At 47.9% G+C, this 15,839-nt stretch overlaps 1 protein-coding gene across 1 annotated transcript in view; it reads right to left on the reverse strand.

Annotated features, from left to right (window-relative positions):
* The window catches only part of yap1 (Yes1 associated transcriptional regulator), a 27,363-nt gene extending 12,234 nt beyond the window's left edge, over positions 1-15,129 (reverse strand). Inside the window, exons 1-4 of the mRNA XM_056611260.1 lie at positions 14,474-15,129; positions 13,162-13,397; positions 3,085-3,203; positions 1,916-2,029 (exon numbers count right to left, since the gene is read on the reverse strand). Of these exons, the coding sequence (XP_056467235.1) occupies positions 1,916-2,029; positions 3,085-3,203; positions 13,162-13,397; positions 14,474-14,677 (673 nt within the window). The 5' untranslated portion in view covers positions 14,678-15,129. The remainder of the gene's footprint in view (positions 1-1,915; positions 2,030-3,084; positions 3,204-13,161; positions 13,398-14,473) is intronic.
* Positions 15,130-15,839: the final 710 nt, after the last annotated feature.

A 15,839-nucleotide genomic window follows, 5' to 3' on the forward strand; every position in this document is an offset into this window, starting at 1 on the left:
ACAGATTAAGAGCTGGAGCGCAGAAGCGGCCTGGCAGATATTCAGGTCTGTCTGGAGCAGCGTTCTGCCTGCGCTGGGCCTCATACAGGGGAGGCCGGCGGAGGGGAGGAGGAGGGGGTAGGGTAAAGCTCAACTAAAGCAGTGCTACGCTAAAAGACACATGAGGCTAACTCAAGCTAGCACTCATTAGCAGCAGCAACAGCTGGTTTATGATTGTGTGGGGGGCAGCGCTTGGAGTCGCTCACTGACGCTACCCAGTGGGTTCCCATGCCTTGTTGACACAAACAACTTGTTGTTTAGGCAGAAAACAGAGAAGACGTCCAAAGCAAATATTGAAAAGGTTTGTCAGACACGTATTGCATTTGTAATTTTCAAAAGCCCTGTGAGCAGTTACAAGCCAGCCGTTGGCAGGAGCGTGAGAGAATGTACAGAAAACAAACGGAGGATGTGAAGAGCCTTTTTTCAAAATGGAAGCTAGTCGTGACACACTAGAGTCTCTTTCTATCACGCAAGAACGCCAGTAGGCGCGTAAGGGGTTAAGCCAGCCGCCCCTCTATTTCAGGGGGCCCACCATGTGTGTGTTCAAGACTTGTAAATCTTCAAAGAGCCGGAGCCGCCATCCCAGGCCAGCTGCCCCGCTCCTCTGGTTACGCCCGTGCACGTGCACGTGCACTTTCTACGTGGCACGAGCGCTCTCCCCCCCCGTGCACGAGCACCGGGGGGGGGAGAGAGCGTGCACCACAACGCTTCCACCAGTGTGCACTCTTACCCTTGAACTTGCATGCTCCCCTAACCGTGCACGAGCACGGTCACTTATTGCAAGTGCACTACAACTTTCCGACGTGCACCGACAGTTTCCCCCCCCCCCTGTGCACTCGCACTTTCCCATGTGCACCACTTTCCAGGCATGGTCGAGAGAGGACGAAAACACAACCTCGACCTCGCTCAAGAGAGAGAGAGAGAAGTGGCCCGACCGCCTCGGCAACAATAGCAGTCAAATTAAACAGATCACAGGCCTGTGTGCTTGTTCACACATGAACCTGGCGGGACGGGCGAGAGAGAGAGAGAGAGAGAGAGAGAGAGAGAGAGAGAGAGAGAGAGAGAGAGAGAGAGAGAGAGAGAGGAGAGAGATGAGAGAGAGAGAGAGAGAGAGAGAGAGAGAGAGAGAGAGAGAGAGAGAGAGAGAGAGAGAGAGAGAGAAGTGTGTGTTGGGGGCGGGGGGGAGCTGAAGCGTGAGTGAATCACAGTGACATAAGCAGGAGAGAGAGAGAGAGAGAGTTCTCTCACCACATTCACACAGAGGGATTAGCCCATTCCCATGGTGGTAGAGAGAGAGAGAAAGAGAGAGAGAGAGAGAGAGAGAGAGAGAGAGAGAGAGAGAGAGAGAACACACTGTTTACTTTTACCTGGGTCTGTCACTGTTCAACCAACAACGCACACAGCTAGCCTACTAGCTTGCTGTGAAACTATCTGTGTGCATTGGATTAATGTCTTACTCAGCTGTTGCTGAAACACTATAAACGACCAACAAAAGGCCAGGTGCCATGTTTCCGCGGTTACGACGTCTCAGGCGCAGGCTAGCGAGGAGATGGGAGTGTGTTGAAATGTGCTTTTAAGAAAATAGGGGTTTGACCTAGCGAGTCCCAAAGATCTCTCTGTATCAGGAGAGGGATTTGTATGTAAATAGGGCTAGATGTTTTTCTGGAGTGAAAAGGCACTGATTTAAGTAAATATATCAAGATTTTGACATAGGGCAAAGCTGTGATTTGGATTCTTAACTTTTACAACAGAACCGTACTCATGAGTAAATATTACATTAACTACAATATGATCACTTTCTTTTTCAATTTCAGGTCTCTCTAAAAAACCATCAAACCCTATCAACAATGCAAACACGAGGTGTGGTGGAGCGTACCAAAGCGTGAGTCGAGGCGGGGGTCCAGCCAGGAAGTGGTCTTGTTCTTGTGATTAATGTAGTAAATTTCCCCCTCTGATGTAATGGCCTGTTCCCAGCCGTCGGGAAGCGTACCTGTGGGTCACCCAGACAGATGGGACAGTTAGTTTAGTCCGGGACACACAGGCAGAATGTCTTCCCTCTGTAGGAAACCTTACACTACAATTATAATCTACTTTTTGCCACTTAAAATTGGAAGTGGAATCTAGCAGATGTGTGTTATATTAGTCCGAGAAACGAAGGCAAGCTATCAAAACAAGGATTGTTTGGTTTTTATGTTAATAAACGTTCTGTTGTATTTCTTCAACACATAAATCACGTGGACTTCAAGCATATCACAATGGGATTTTGTTTTTGTGTGTTTGCTGTGCTACACTCCACGCACACACGTTCCAACAGCTGCTACGTTGTTGTGTAAGCACAAGTGACTCCTTCAACTAAATTGCCGTTAATAATTATTAAATTACAACCACTCTGCTAGAAAAGAAACATGACATTAGGGGGGAGAGGAAACACACACACGCGCACACACACACGCACACGCACACGCACAGACACACACACACACACACAAAAGACAGGAAAAAAGGTGAAGCGCCCCAATCCCTGTGCTTGGGAAAGGCTTTGTAAACGTGTCGGGCAGGACCGGTCACGTCCGACGCTAGGCTAACCCCCACCCAGGGCAAATTCCAAGCAGTCCCACGGAATAGCCCCACGCCGGGCCTCTGCGACGTGTATGAACTCAGCCCCCCCCCCCCCCCCCCAACCCCCTTCCTTAATATCTCAAGATCATAAAGACTGGGGGGGATTGATCACCGGTACTTATGTTTAATAATTATTATTATTATTATAGACCTGTTCACCTTTTTGTCAATGTGATATATAGGATACTATATTTTATGTGAAACAGGAGGGCAACCAAATGGTATATGCAAGGAGTTAGGAGACGCTAGTGATAAAACTTTAAAAATAACTTAAATTGTTAAACAGTACAGATTGAAAAACTCCCTCCAAGATGCCCGAACAGGCATGCTTTATGTATTTGAAATTTGACGACAAACTGTCCTAATATGGGCAAACGCTCTTCCTGTCGAACTTCACGGCGTCACTCGAGCGTCTGCATCACGCACCAGTGGCTGGGTTCATGAGGTTCTGTTGGGGGACGGGCACGGTGCTGGGGGGCGGGGCCTGGTTCATCTGCAGCAGGGCCTTCCGGGGGTCCTGCCACGTGGTCGACTGGTCCAGGTGACTGAAAGACAACAACACAACGCCACAACGTGAGGTGACGTCGAGGGGACAAGACTGACTCTGCTTCAGTTAGTGTGCTCGACTCCCAGCGGTGACAGGCATGGGTCGACGCCCTCCAATGTCCTGAGTCAGCATCCCTGATCAAGATGCCTTGAGATGCTTTTAATCTGAATTCACTCCAAACCCAAATGGATAAAAGCATCTGCTTATAAAAATACTAAATAGTAGTAAATGGTCATTGATTGACTCAGGCTTCTAGGGTTACCCACCGTGACCACCAATTGGCTCAATTAAGGCTTTGTGCCATCTTCTTAATCTTCTAAGTCTTCTAACTTAACCCATCCTAACCTCAACTGACCCGTACTGGCAGATGTAGCCAGTAAGCTAAGACGTTTGTTCGGCCCGGCTTGACAAAAGGACAAAAAAAAACGATGTACATGTAAAAAAAAAGAGGTATACTGGTAGAATTTCCATACATTTCCCCTTAATAACACGGGTAAGAAGGTTTAATGTTCAGAAGGTGGTGGAGGAAGTGTCATTGAAAACAGTGGATGGCCGCCCAGCTCTTTGTTGCCGAGGACATTCATCACCAGAAACCAGTGACCCGGAACGTCAACCCATTAAAAACGTCAATAATGACTAAAACTTTTTAGCAAACAATCAACACTTTGCTGCTTTTGCCCCTACTTTTTCTACATTCATCCCATGAGAGGCATATCAACGATCCACCCGAAAAGGAAAGAAAAACCAATTCCTTAAAAGAAAGTTTGAACAACTTCAGACACAGTTTCGCCCATCTAATTACGTCTTGTCTTGACTGGGAAGGAGGAGGAGGGGTTGCTGGGAGAGAGGAGGAGGGGAGTGGATGGGTGGGAGAGAGAGAGAGAGAGAGAGAGAGAGGGAGAGGGAGGGAGGTTGGGAGGGTGGGTGGGAGGGTTGCGACCAAAGCATTGTGTAGCTCTCTCTGAAGGCATTGATAATTAGTGCTTTGTTGGTTCTTGTTGCTTGATCAAGACGGAAGGCTAATACAGGAAAGTCTCTCTCCCTCTCTCCGTCTCTGTGTCTCTCTACCGCTCTATTGAGGAGGGGAGGGTTAGGGTAGGGTGGGGCCGGGGGGGGTTGGGGAGGGGGGGTCAATCCAGGGGCTCCAGGCAGGGGGTCCCCCCTCAGCTTTTTTCCTGGAAGCGGCCTGGACACTTTGGAGTGCGAGAGGCTTCAACAATCCGGCGCCACATTTACAAAGCTTTCACCTGCCGGACAAAGGGCCTGTCTGAGCTACGACCTCCCAATCCACGCCTTTCAGCCCCCCCCACCCCCAAACCCCCCAGCCCTCCAACCCCCCAGCCCCCCCGTTTAAAGGGACCTCCGTCGTCTTTAATGCAAATGACACCGCACACCGTGCGCTAATGGGGGGGTGCCAATCGCTGATTGGTGCCTCAAATCAAAATACAGAAAATAATAATTACACTCTTACGAAACATTCCAGAACAGCTGGAGAGAGAGAGAGAGAGAGAGAGAGAGAGAGAGAGAGAGAGAGAGAGAGAGAGAGAGAGAGAGAGAGAGAGAGAGAGAGACAGAGAGAGAGAGACAGAGAGAGAGACAGAGAGAGAGACAGAGAGAGACAGAGAGAGAGAGAGACAGAGAGAGAGAGAGAGAGAGAGAGAGAGAGAGACAGACAGACAGACAGAGACCCAGAGGTTGGAGGGCCACTGTGGTAATCCCAGGCTGTTTGTCTGCTCGCTCTCCCAAAGAGATAGAGACAGACTGACTCAGCACTCTCCCCCTTACCACACACACACACACACACCCCAAACACACCCACACACACCCACACCCACACACACCCACACCCACCCACACACACACCCACAAGCCCATTTTGAAGCCTCTTGTTTATGCTTTACTAATCAAAGGAGTCCCCCCCCCCTGAATCACCACACACACACACCTCCCCCCAACTAGCCTATTCTCTCACGCACAACCACACACACACACACACACACACACACACACACACACCAAGCTGTAACTGCTCTCTGCAGAGGGGCCCCATGAGACAGGTCACGGGGGGGAGGGGAGAGAAAAGGGGGGAGAGAGAGAGGAAACAACAGCGCTACGGAAACAGTCCCGGGCGACCCCATTGGCTGTTGGAGTTGCTGAGGTCCTGTTACACTCCCCGGAACTCCACCCTCTTTTTTAGCTCTTCCAACTCAGGAAACCATCCCATTTACAATGGGGGGGGGGTGGGGGGGGGGGGGGGGTTGTCCTGCTAGACCCTGACCCGTTCCGATTGGTGCTCCAGGACTCGAAGATGATTCCTATTGGAGCAGTGTGCCTGGAGTCGGAACCACAACACAACACTGGCCACATTCTCACCAACGACTCCCCCCACCTCCCCCCCCCCCCCCCCCCCCCCCCCCCCCCCCCCACCGTTATTATCGTTATTATAATAATATCAGTATCACAGAGAACAGATAAAAGTTACAAAACAAAAAAGGCTGGAGTTGAACAATGGTGGAGCGGGGGAAGCACAAGGCTGGCTGTGTGTGCGACAGAGCAGAGATAAAACACCAGGTGCCCGAGTCTCTCCCCCACAGAGCCTCCCTGTGTGTCCGCAGTCGTTCGTCGCGGATCGCTGGGCGACGAGGAGTGGTAAATGAGTGACCATCGGCCGGTGATTCATCAGCCAGTTTTAAAGACTAAAACATAATCCATTCACCATCTTCAAAAGTCTACCGCCACATTACTGCGCTGCACCAACCTCAAACATGGCCCCGCAACCACGGCAACGGCCACGGTAGTTTCCCTGAAAAGTGACTGGTTTTCCCGAGAAAAGTCGGAACCTGGCACGTTTTATCCCCGGCCGTGCATAACATAAAACGGTCAGCCGCGGGTTTAAGGGTAAGTCTATTGATTACCCAGGCAGATCCTTAAAAAATAGCCTTAGTTTCACTAATCAGATTATTACATGGAGGGAGAAAGCCGGTTAAAGAACAGCTAGCTTACTACCAGCTACTGACTTGGCGCCTAGCCGTGCTAGGTTCCCTCAGCCCTTTTCTTCCCCTGGCCACGAGCAAGAGCAGTTGCGATGAACCAACTGCTACCGTTTACAGGATTTTAATCTGAGGATTAAAAAAAAAAAAGCCCAACCCATTGAGGAATCCTGTACCTAGATAGAATTGTGATAAAAGATGGTTTGGTAAAAAAAAAAAACAGCACTCATATCTTTTTTGGCAGCGAAACAAAGAGAGGCCTCTGCCAGCAGCAGGATAGCCCACCAACTCGTACGGTTATGAAGTTGCCGAAGTCCCACACAGACACATCAACTGATTATTCCTGCCTTAAAGTGTGTGTGTGTGTGTGTGTGTGTGTGTGTGTGTGTGTGTGTGTGTGTGTGTGTGTGTGTGTGTGTGTGTGTGTGTGTGTGTGTGTGTGTGTGTGTGTGTGTGTGGTGTGTGTGTGTGTGTGTGTGTGTGTGTGTGTGTGTGTGTGTGTGTGTGTGTGTGTGAACGGAGCAGGTTCCTACGTGACCCCTGGGCACAGCCCCGCCCTACACTCCCTGTGTTTGTGTTTACATGTCCTGCTGATAAAAAGCACAAAACCTCCGCAGGATAGCCAGACCTAATAGCCACGGCCCCCTACCCTACTACCCTACCCCACCCCACCCTCACACCCCCCATCTAATCACCCCTAGGGAAAGACAGACAGACCAAACTGGTTCCAGCTTGTTGTGGTTTCTTGGTCATGGTAACATATCTGTATGTTATTTCGCTTTGGCCATTAGGGCTGCGCTGGGTCAAAGGGTGGGCCATGACAAAAATATATGGTTAACCGAAAAGTTGTTCAAATATAGCCAAGACCAGTATTTTTGTACGACAGCAATCTAGCACAATAGTGACAGTAAAAAAACAAATGGGAATGTGTGGCTTTGTGGGAATTAGGAATGAAGACTCAATTTCGACCCAAAACCCAAACTCTCCATTTGTTTTCTCCGTTAAAACGTTAACGATCACAAATACAACTTCTCGCCTGGTCATAGTTATAGGGGAACTTTTTGAATGAAGCGACTTGACAGAAATCATCAAAAGCACAACACACACTTTGAATGCGTTTTTTAAAAAAACAACAGTTTTCTTAAGGGTGGAGGAGGGGACTAAAAGCAGCTTGGTGAGGGAGTTGTCGTTCCTGGGTGACAAGATAGATTGCGATCCCCCCTGACTGAGCTGGAGGCATGGAGCCTGCAGCTTGCCTTGCAGAATTCTCCCCCAAGCTGTCATTACTGTGGCTTGTGAGGGGACTCGATCCACCAGCCACTCCGCGTCTCTCTGAGTGATGGCCCAATTATCAAGGTGCTGTTTATTGTGGCAGTGTTATTTATAACGCCACATGTGCAAAGGGGTCGTGGGGGTGGAGCCTTCACATAGAGGCTAGGCCTGATGTCACTAGGGTTACTGAAAGTGATGTGGCAAGGCAAGTGTCTTCTTGAGACATAGACAGACAGACAGACAGACAGACAGACAGACAGACGGCTTAACAGCGCTAATCAGTTCCGGGCCGCGCCCGAGCTGCGGGTTCCAGGCGCTGATTTCACGAGAATTCAGGAGTTATGTGCGAGTGGCGGCAGTAGACACTACACATGATACATTTAAGCCAGCTGATGCCGTTGTTGTTGTTGCTGCCGAGAGACGTAAACACGAGAGCCTCGGGTCATGGAACCACAATGACTTTCCCGCCACTTCTCGTGGCGGGAAACTTGTTTTTCTAGCGATGAAAGCGATGGCCATGCCTGTGTGGTGTAAAACGGCGCGCTGAGCACCACTTCCAAGAGGTGCTGGTAGTACAGAACTAACAAAAGGAAGCAGATCAAAGCTGGTTTGTTGTTAAACTCAGACTGAGCGCAACATTCGCCAGACCATAATAAAAACAGGGGTAAAATGTTGTGTGTGTGAGAGGGACAGAAAGAGACAGGCGGACAGACATTGAGTCATAGAGAAAGGTTCCCCGGCCAGGGACCAGGATAAAAGTGGGCGGAGTTTCCAAGAGGGAGAACAGATCTCGTCACAGCTCTGTGTGTAGTAACGATGACGATGATGAGGAAGATGTTAATGATGATGAGACCTCCGCCCTGCCCTATCGGGGTTTTCCGGTCGGGTGGCTGCACCTCTGTGACCCCGGCTGTGGATTTAGGATCTAGCCTTTGAAGTGGCACCCACTCTCGCCTTCTCATTGGCCCCTTATCCTCATCATTACCAAGCAGGCCAGTGATTCAGCCGTGATTCAGCCGTTCAAGACAGTTTATTTACGGTTTTTCAGTTGCTCAACACAACCCCCCCCCCCATGCACGCACACACTAGTTAAACAAATGCAGAACTCAACAGGCTGACCAAGTGGTTTAAAACAACAGCTATAAAAGAGTCTTGTTTGAGCCCAACAGCCATTTGGCGCAACGACGTGCCCCTGAGCAAAGTGTTAGGGTCGGGTCAATGCAAGGTGAAACTTTATGTTAGGTGGATCCCACCCATCTATCCGTCCACCTTAGATAATACATTACTTTATGATGGATGAAAATTGAGGTGATCTGTCTATATATCAATCAAGGTGTCCTAGCGCTAAAATAAAGCGTGTTCACAAATGCCACGCCCCCAAAATACGATGTTTACTTTCTTTCTTTAGATATAGATTATAGATTGATTAGATTAGATATATGCCTGAGCAGGAGACAACGAAACAAAGCAATGTGTCAGCTCCGTTATCTGACTGCAGTTAGCCTGGCTTGTGTGTGTAGCAACGGTGAGGTGGCGGTGAGTGGGGGGGGCCGGCGAGGACCAGATAGAGGCACTCTGTGAAGATGCCTTCACTGACAGTGGAGCTATTGATGTCTGGAGAAGGTGTCACACCAGGGCTTCGGTAAACAGCAGCTTTCTCACACTCCCATTTGTGTACTGAGCTGAACAGGAAGGGGCCTGTGTGTGTGTGTGTGTGTGTGTGTGTGTGTGTGTGTGTGTGTGTGTGTGTGTGTGTGTGTGTGTGTGTGTGTGTGTGTGTGTGTGTGTGTGTGTGTGTGTGTGTGTGTGTGTGTGTGTGTGTGTGTGTGTGTGTGTGTGTGTGTGTGTGTGTGTGTGTATGGTCAATAAACCAGAAGTTTGACAAACACAAAGTGTCTCCAAATGAGGGTGGGGGGGGGGGGGGGCTGCAGTACCATTTGTGAGGTCCCTCAATTCAAAACAGCTTCAGATAAAAACCTAGTTAGCATATTTAGCAACTCTAATTTCCGATGTGTGGTTCGAAGCTTAATTGCCAGACTAGATGAGGACTCGAAAACACTGTAATTACAAAGTGATGGTGGTTTTGTTATAACGTAGCTACAGAACTGAATTGTTGTGCAGTTTAATGGCAGGTTGGGGAAACAAAGTTTAAATGGGGTTAAAATGGAATACACAATGCTAGATTAAGTTAATAGACACAACAACAATGGCATTGTAGTTTATAGAGCTTTATTCTCCTGCAAGCTCTGTATCCTTCGGATAAAGGCTACTGCTATCCTATGGTTGCAGAAATAGGCTACACTAGTAAACAGTGTGACTAGTGCTTTGGAGTATATACTTACACCACTTCCTGAACATCTGTTGAATGAGGAGGACAAAGTCCTCCATCCCCCCCCCCCCCCCCTCCCACCCTGAAGGAAAAGATTAGTGTCGACCAAGACTATCTGGGACCACAGCAAAGCACAGCAACTTTTGGAGAACAAGCTAGATTAGCCTAGCACAAACTAGCACAGCACAAAGAACGTCAGCCACCCATGCGCAAAGTTGCATGGCGTGAACTACATTAGCCTTGCACAAACTAGCCTTGCCTAGCAAAAGTGAGGCAACAAAAAATTTGCCCGGTCTAGTAAAAACTAGCATAGTCTAGCAAAGACTAACAAAGCGCAAACCAATAAGACTAAATCGACCTATCAAAGACAAGTTATCGAACCGTGACAGCCAAACAGATATCAATACATTAAATATCAATATAATCAAAGAGGCAAATAAAAAAAAATAGTGTAGCATTTGAAAATAGTGTAGCATTTGTTGTCGCAAAAAGACTACCAGCAACAACAACAGACTCATCCCCAAAGAGGAGTTAAAAGCAAACCCCCATTTAGAGAGCACAATGGGTTGTCTAATGAAGCAGTGCTACCTGGCCCCCGAGGTCACGTGGAGCCCTCTCACCCCTCTAGAAGCCTGCTCTCTGCTTGGGACCGACTTCCCACAGAGACAAGCTTCATTCAAAGCTCCATTTAATAAGCCCCCGGAAACACTGATTACCCCCCCCCCCCCCCCCCTCACCCCTCCTGCTCCACTGGTGTGTCTAAATTAGAAACCACCATTAGTGTATGACCCAGCTCTAGAGAGCCCTTCCCCCAACCCTCTAGTTCTCAGTCCCAGGCAGGGGTGACCCATGTCCTCATATCCCCCCCCCCCCCCCCCCAGATACATGGACCAGAGTTACGGGAAGACAAGCAGCAGGGATAGCCCAGCACCAAGACTATGTTGACCTTCTCCCAAACTTCTTCCTGCTTTTTTTCCCTCCCAACTCTTTCTTCTTCTTCTTCTACTTCTACTTCTTCTTCTTCTTCTTCTTCTTCTTCTTCTTCTTCTTCTTCTTCTTCTTCTTCTTCTTCTTCTTCTTCTTCTTCTTCTTCTTCTTCTTCGTCTTCTTCTTCTTCTGCTTCTTCGTCTTCTTCTTCGTCTTCTTCTTCTTCTTCTTCTTCTTTCCCTTGTTTTATGAAACTGGCTGAGGGTAACCTGAGAGCCTGAGGCGGAACATTACCCCCCGCCCCCCCCCCCCCCCCCCCCCCCCCCCCCCCCCCCTTTCTTCATTCAGGAGAAGAAAATAGACGATTCCCCCCAAGCTCAGGATCCAGAGATCATGACACAGCCACAGCACTGAAAACACCCAAAAACCACTCCAGTTCCCCCGCGTCTGTCTCGAAACTCACCAGCCGCTGAAGTACGCCGTGAACACATCTAAACACCCCCCCCCCCCCTCCTCTTTCCCACCCCCACCACTACCACCATCTTAAAACTCCCATGGCAGCCATTTGTCTATTTTTGGAGGGCTCACATGAGTCTCAACAGACCTGCAGTGTGAATAAAGATCACTGTTTCTGTGCCGGGACAAAGGCAGGGCTCCCCCCAAGCCCCCCCCCCCCCCCAGCCCAGCCCCCCCCTAGCCCAGCCCAGCCCACTTCCCCAGCCTCCACTCTAGTCATCTCCACATGGCTGCCATTTAAAGTCCAGCAACACAAAGGGAGGGCCACGGTGCCGTCATGGCCCCTATTCAGCCCCGTCCCCAGAACGGAACCTCGCGCTCGAGCCACGTCAGCTCCGCAGCGCCACTCTGACTCACCCCTATATTCACCCCCTCACCCCACCATTCAACCCCCCCCCCCCCCTGTCCTCCGTCCCCCCCCACCACCACCACCCTCCATTCACCACCTCAACAACCCCACCCCTCCTCCTCCTCCACCCCTTTATCCCCTCGCTGCCAAAAATCAGGGCTCATGACTCATATTCAACCAAACAACCGTGAGAGAGAGACATGGAGGGAGAGACCAATATAGAGAGGGAAGACAGACAGAGATAGAAAGATAGGAAGAGACAGAAGCTGAGGAAGACGGAGAGAATCCGAAAGAGGAGGAGAGAGGAAGGAGAGGGAAAGTGCAGATTCACAGAAAAAACGACTTCTGACAGAGAGAAAGAGATAGAGAGAGAAACAGGGGGAATCCACAGTGAGAAAGAGAGAGTGAGATAAAAAAAAACTGAGAGTGAGATGGAGAGTTCCGCTTCTGCGTTTCTGTCTTACAGCCTCCTCTCGATGTGTGACCGATCGGTACGAACCCTGACAGCGGCGGCGGTCACCTGAGTGAAACGTGAGCTACCTCTTCTCCTGACCACTCCCGCAGCGTGTGTGGGGGTGGGTGTGGGGGTTGTAGAGGGGTGGTCAGTCACTACACCACCAGCCCTCCCTCCCTCCCCAGTCCAACCTTTGTACCATCTCAAGAAGACCTCCCCTAATAACACACCAGATGTTCCCCAGATGTGGGACCTGCAAACATCTGGTTTGCAAAGCCTTGCCTTTTTTATTTGAGCCAATTTCTTTATAAGTTATATTCTTTTGGTGGGGTTGCCAAGAACCCATTGTCTATAAAGGCTCATATTTGGGCTGACAACTGACATTTTCTATCTTGCCCAAGGATAAATATTGTCTTTAGGAGTTCTCCAGATCCATCTCTATCTCTCAATGTTAGGGTGTACGTTGATCTTATTTTGAGGACACAGAGAACTGTTGACCTCCAGGCAACACAGGAGAATTATTTAAAGATGCTAATAAATAAGCATAACAAATGTTGAACTGTCAATAAACATAAAAACAAAGCAACATCCCGCTTCACATGCTTGGCACTTGTCTGTGACAAAAAGTTCTGTACATGAAAATACGACCTTCATTTGCAACTACAGTCTCCGGTAAAAAACGCAAAAGTTGTGTTTTGGCTGGTGGTGGTGGTGGTGGTGGTGGTGGAGGTGGACAGACAGACTACTTCGGAGATGAGTTTAGCAGAGCAGTGAGTTCGGCGGCGGCTGGGACTGCTACAGTGCTCCTTTGTTTGGACTGAAATCTGAGCTCTGGAGAAGGAGCAGCGAGGAGCAGCGAGCTCAGGGCTCCTCTCCTTCTCCACGCCACCAAATTTAATAACCCACCGTTTCACAACGGAAACTTTCCCTTCTGAGTCTCGCCAACCTCGACCAGTATGCTTTAAACGATTGGAAAAGTGTATATGTTTAAGGGATGTTTCAAAATAAAAGCGTGTTTTTTTTGTATTTTATTTCAAAGTAAAAGCGCTGAAAGCGTTATTTCTTTTTCATCATTTTTGGTTTCTGATTTGATTAAAGATGCTTTTTTAGCAAACTCACTTGAGGAAGTATCTCTGTCCCGAGGCGGTCTTGGCCATCTCCCATCCCGGGGGCAGGGGCACGTCATCGGGGATCTCGTACGAGGACTGGCGGTGGTGCTGTGGAGAGGTTCCTGGGGGGCCCAGGACCGACAGGGCCCCCGGAGTTACGGCCCCAAGCTGCAGGGAGGCCGGGGACGAGTGGGCCCGGACGTGGTGTGGAGTCAGGGCCCCCGCGGTGCCTCCGTCAGTGCTGGCCTGGGGTTAGGGTGGGTGGGCGGGCGGGAGGTGGGCGGGGGTGGGCAGATTAGAGATAGGATAAATAGTTAGCTTGAGATTCTCGTCTACGGGGAGGGTTAAGCACGTTAACTGGGCAGTACAACCTTTTGTTGTGCTTTGAGTCACTTTAAATGTTGTCTCCGGGGTTTAATCGCAGAGCAGCTATTGAGAGTTGTGTTTACTGTTCTGAAAATCCCGATCTGGGATGAATAAAGTTTATTCTATGCTATTTTTTTTATATGCTTACATAATTACATATGTATATATACATATATGTATCGTTTTTTTAAATATTTCATAAAATTTGTATACAGATATATTCGATATTTATGTATATTTTATACATTTGTAATATTTACGTATATTAGATGGGATCAATTTTAAGCAAAAGAAACACTGATGAATTGAAGTTAGTACAGGGGCCCCCACTCCCAACTCAAGTCTGGGCCACTATGAAGAGCGCATGCGCAATTCGACCAAACTTCACAAGGATCACAGACGAAAAAGAGGAGAGAAGGAGGGGTGGGGGTAAATAGGACGAATAATGCTGGCATCATATGATGTCGCATAAACGATTGTTTTCAGTCTAAAAAAAAAAAAAACATCGTTCGGGAGTCGCACTCGATAAACTCACTTGAACTTACAAAAAACGTCCACAAAAGTTGTAAACAAATGGGCTTTCAATGGATCACTGTTTTGTAATTATGTTCTTTGCATAACATCAAGCTCACACACGTAACGAAAACCAAAAGTTTGACAATAAGGCCTACTCACTAACTTTTAATTAATTTTGAAAACGGATATTTGTCGGTTAAATTCTACAGGCTACTTTTCTCGGGCTTATAAAGTGAAGTGTGTCAAGGCCTAGGCTTAAACCAGCGAGGTTTTAACAACCGGAGAGGTTTTATCCTACCAATTGCTCTTAAATGCATTTGCACCTCTAGCTGACTTGTTAGTTGTAGTTAATAACTAATATCTAAATTAAGATTTGTGGGCCCATGTTATTTCAAAGAGAGGGAGAAAGGGAGAAAGGGGGACAGACGGTGTGGTCTTACTTGTCTAGAGTGGGACTTGGGTTCAGGCGGTTTGAAGAAGGAGTCTGGTAGTTTCCTCATCCTCATGGGTACAGAGGGGGGAAGGATCGTGTTTTTCGGGTTCATCACGGCGTTGAAGAGCGCCTCCAGGTCGGTCTCTGAGTCCCCCCGGACGTGGACGATCTGGTGGCCGGCGGGCGGGTTGTGCTGACCCTGGTCCATCATTCGGGCGAGAATGGGGTAAAGTTGTGGAGGAAAAGCTTCAAACCAATCCAAACTTTAACGGAGTAGGGAAAAGGAAAAAGCTTAGGAGCGATCGGTCGGCTAAAAGTTATTCCATGTCATCTTTAAAAAAAACGGAAAAGGCTGGTTTCTTTTCGTTTTTTTCTTAGTTTGATCAAACTATTCGCTAGTCAAAGTGTTCAGCGACAGAATACGCTTTCCTGTTGTTTTTCGAGCGCATAATTAAAACGCCACAAAGCGCATAACCGCTTCTAACTCATACCTACATACACTTGTGGAAAAAATACATATAAAATGCCAAACAAAATAATCCCAGCAGTTGTTTGATTCCAACTTTAGACTGTTATTGACTGTGTCTAAATAAGATACATGATAAGCGAACGCAAATCACTGCCACTCACTAATCGCAAAGTTTTGTTTGAGTCTAAACTTTGGGCAGGACGTCAAAGTTTATGAGTCACCGCTGTAGGGGCGGGGCTTAGAGGCTTTAAAGGTACAGTCTTCCCGGACGTCCCATAATGGCCAAATGGACTCAGAGACCCAATTAATTCAGCGTCTACTTAATAATATCACCCAGTCATAATAAGGGGTTTTCCGGGCTAAAATAACGTATTGTTACTTATGTTTGTGGTCAATGGGTCGCTAATGTTGATCTTAATCATCAATCACAATCAAACTCCAGAAATATACAATTTCCCTTTATGTCAGTGTCATGTAACAAGGTGTTTTTTATTGTATTTATTTGTAACTGTTTTTTGCACGCATTTTCTCTATAAACGATGTTTATCACGAAAAACGTTCTTTAATATGTACCTAACTACTAACGATGATGCTACTACACAAATAAAACCGTGTCCCAGTTTTATATGGCACCGGTTTTATATTTATTTATTACATTTTAATTTATTTTTTAATTTATCTTATTTAATTTGTTTAGGGAAGTCTTAAATCACAACCACATAAAATGTTTCACATGTGCTTCTTGCATTCAATTTTGTACAGTGTGGATGAAAAGTAGATCAATGCAGTTCCCACAATTGTTATGCAAATGAGGCCCCTCGTTCCATTCAAAAATCATTTTGTCAAGATCTACTTTCAGCGGATATAGGGGCTCTGTTTCAGCTCTTTCCCATATATTGTGCGA

The sequence above is a fragment of the Gadus chalcogrammus genome, chromosome 16, assembly GCF_026213295.1.
Source record: "Gadus chalcogrammus isolate NIFS_2021 chromosome 16, NIFS_Gcha_1.0, whole genome shotgun sequence".
Taxonomy (NCBI): Eukaryota; Metazoa; Chordata; class Actinopteri; order Gadiformes; family Gadidae; genus Gadus; species Gadus chalcogrammus.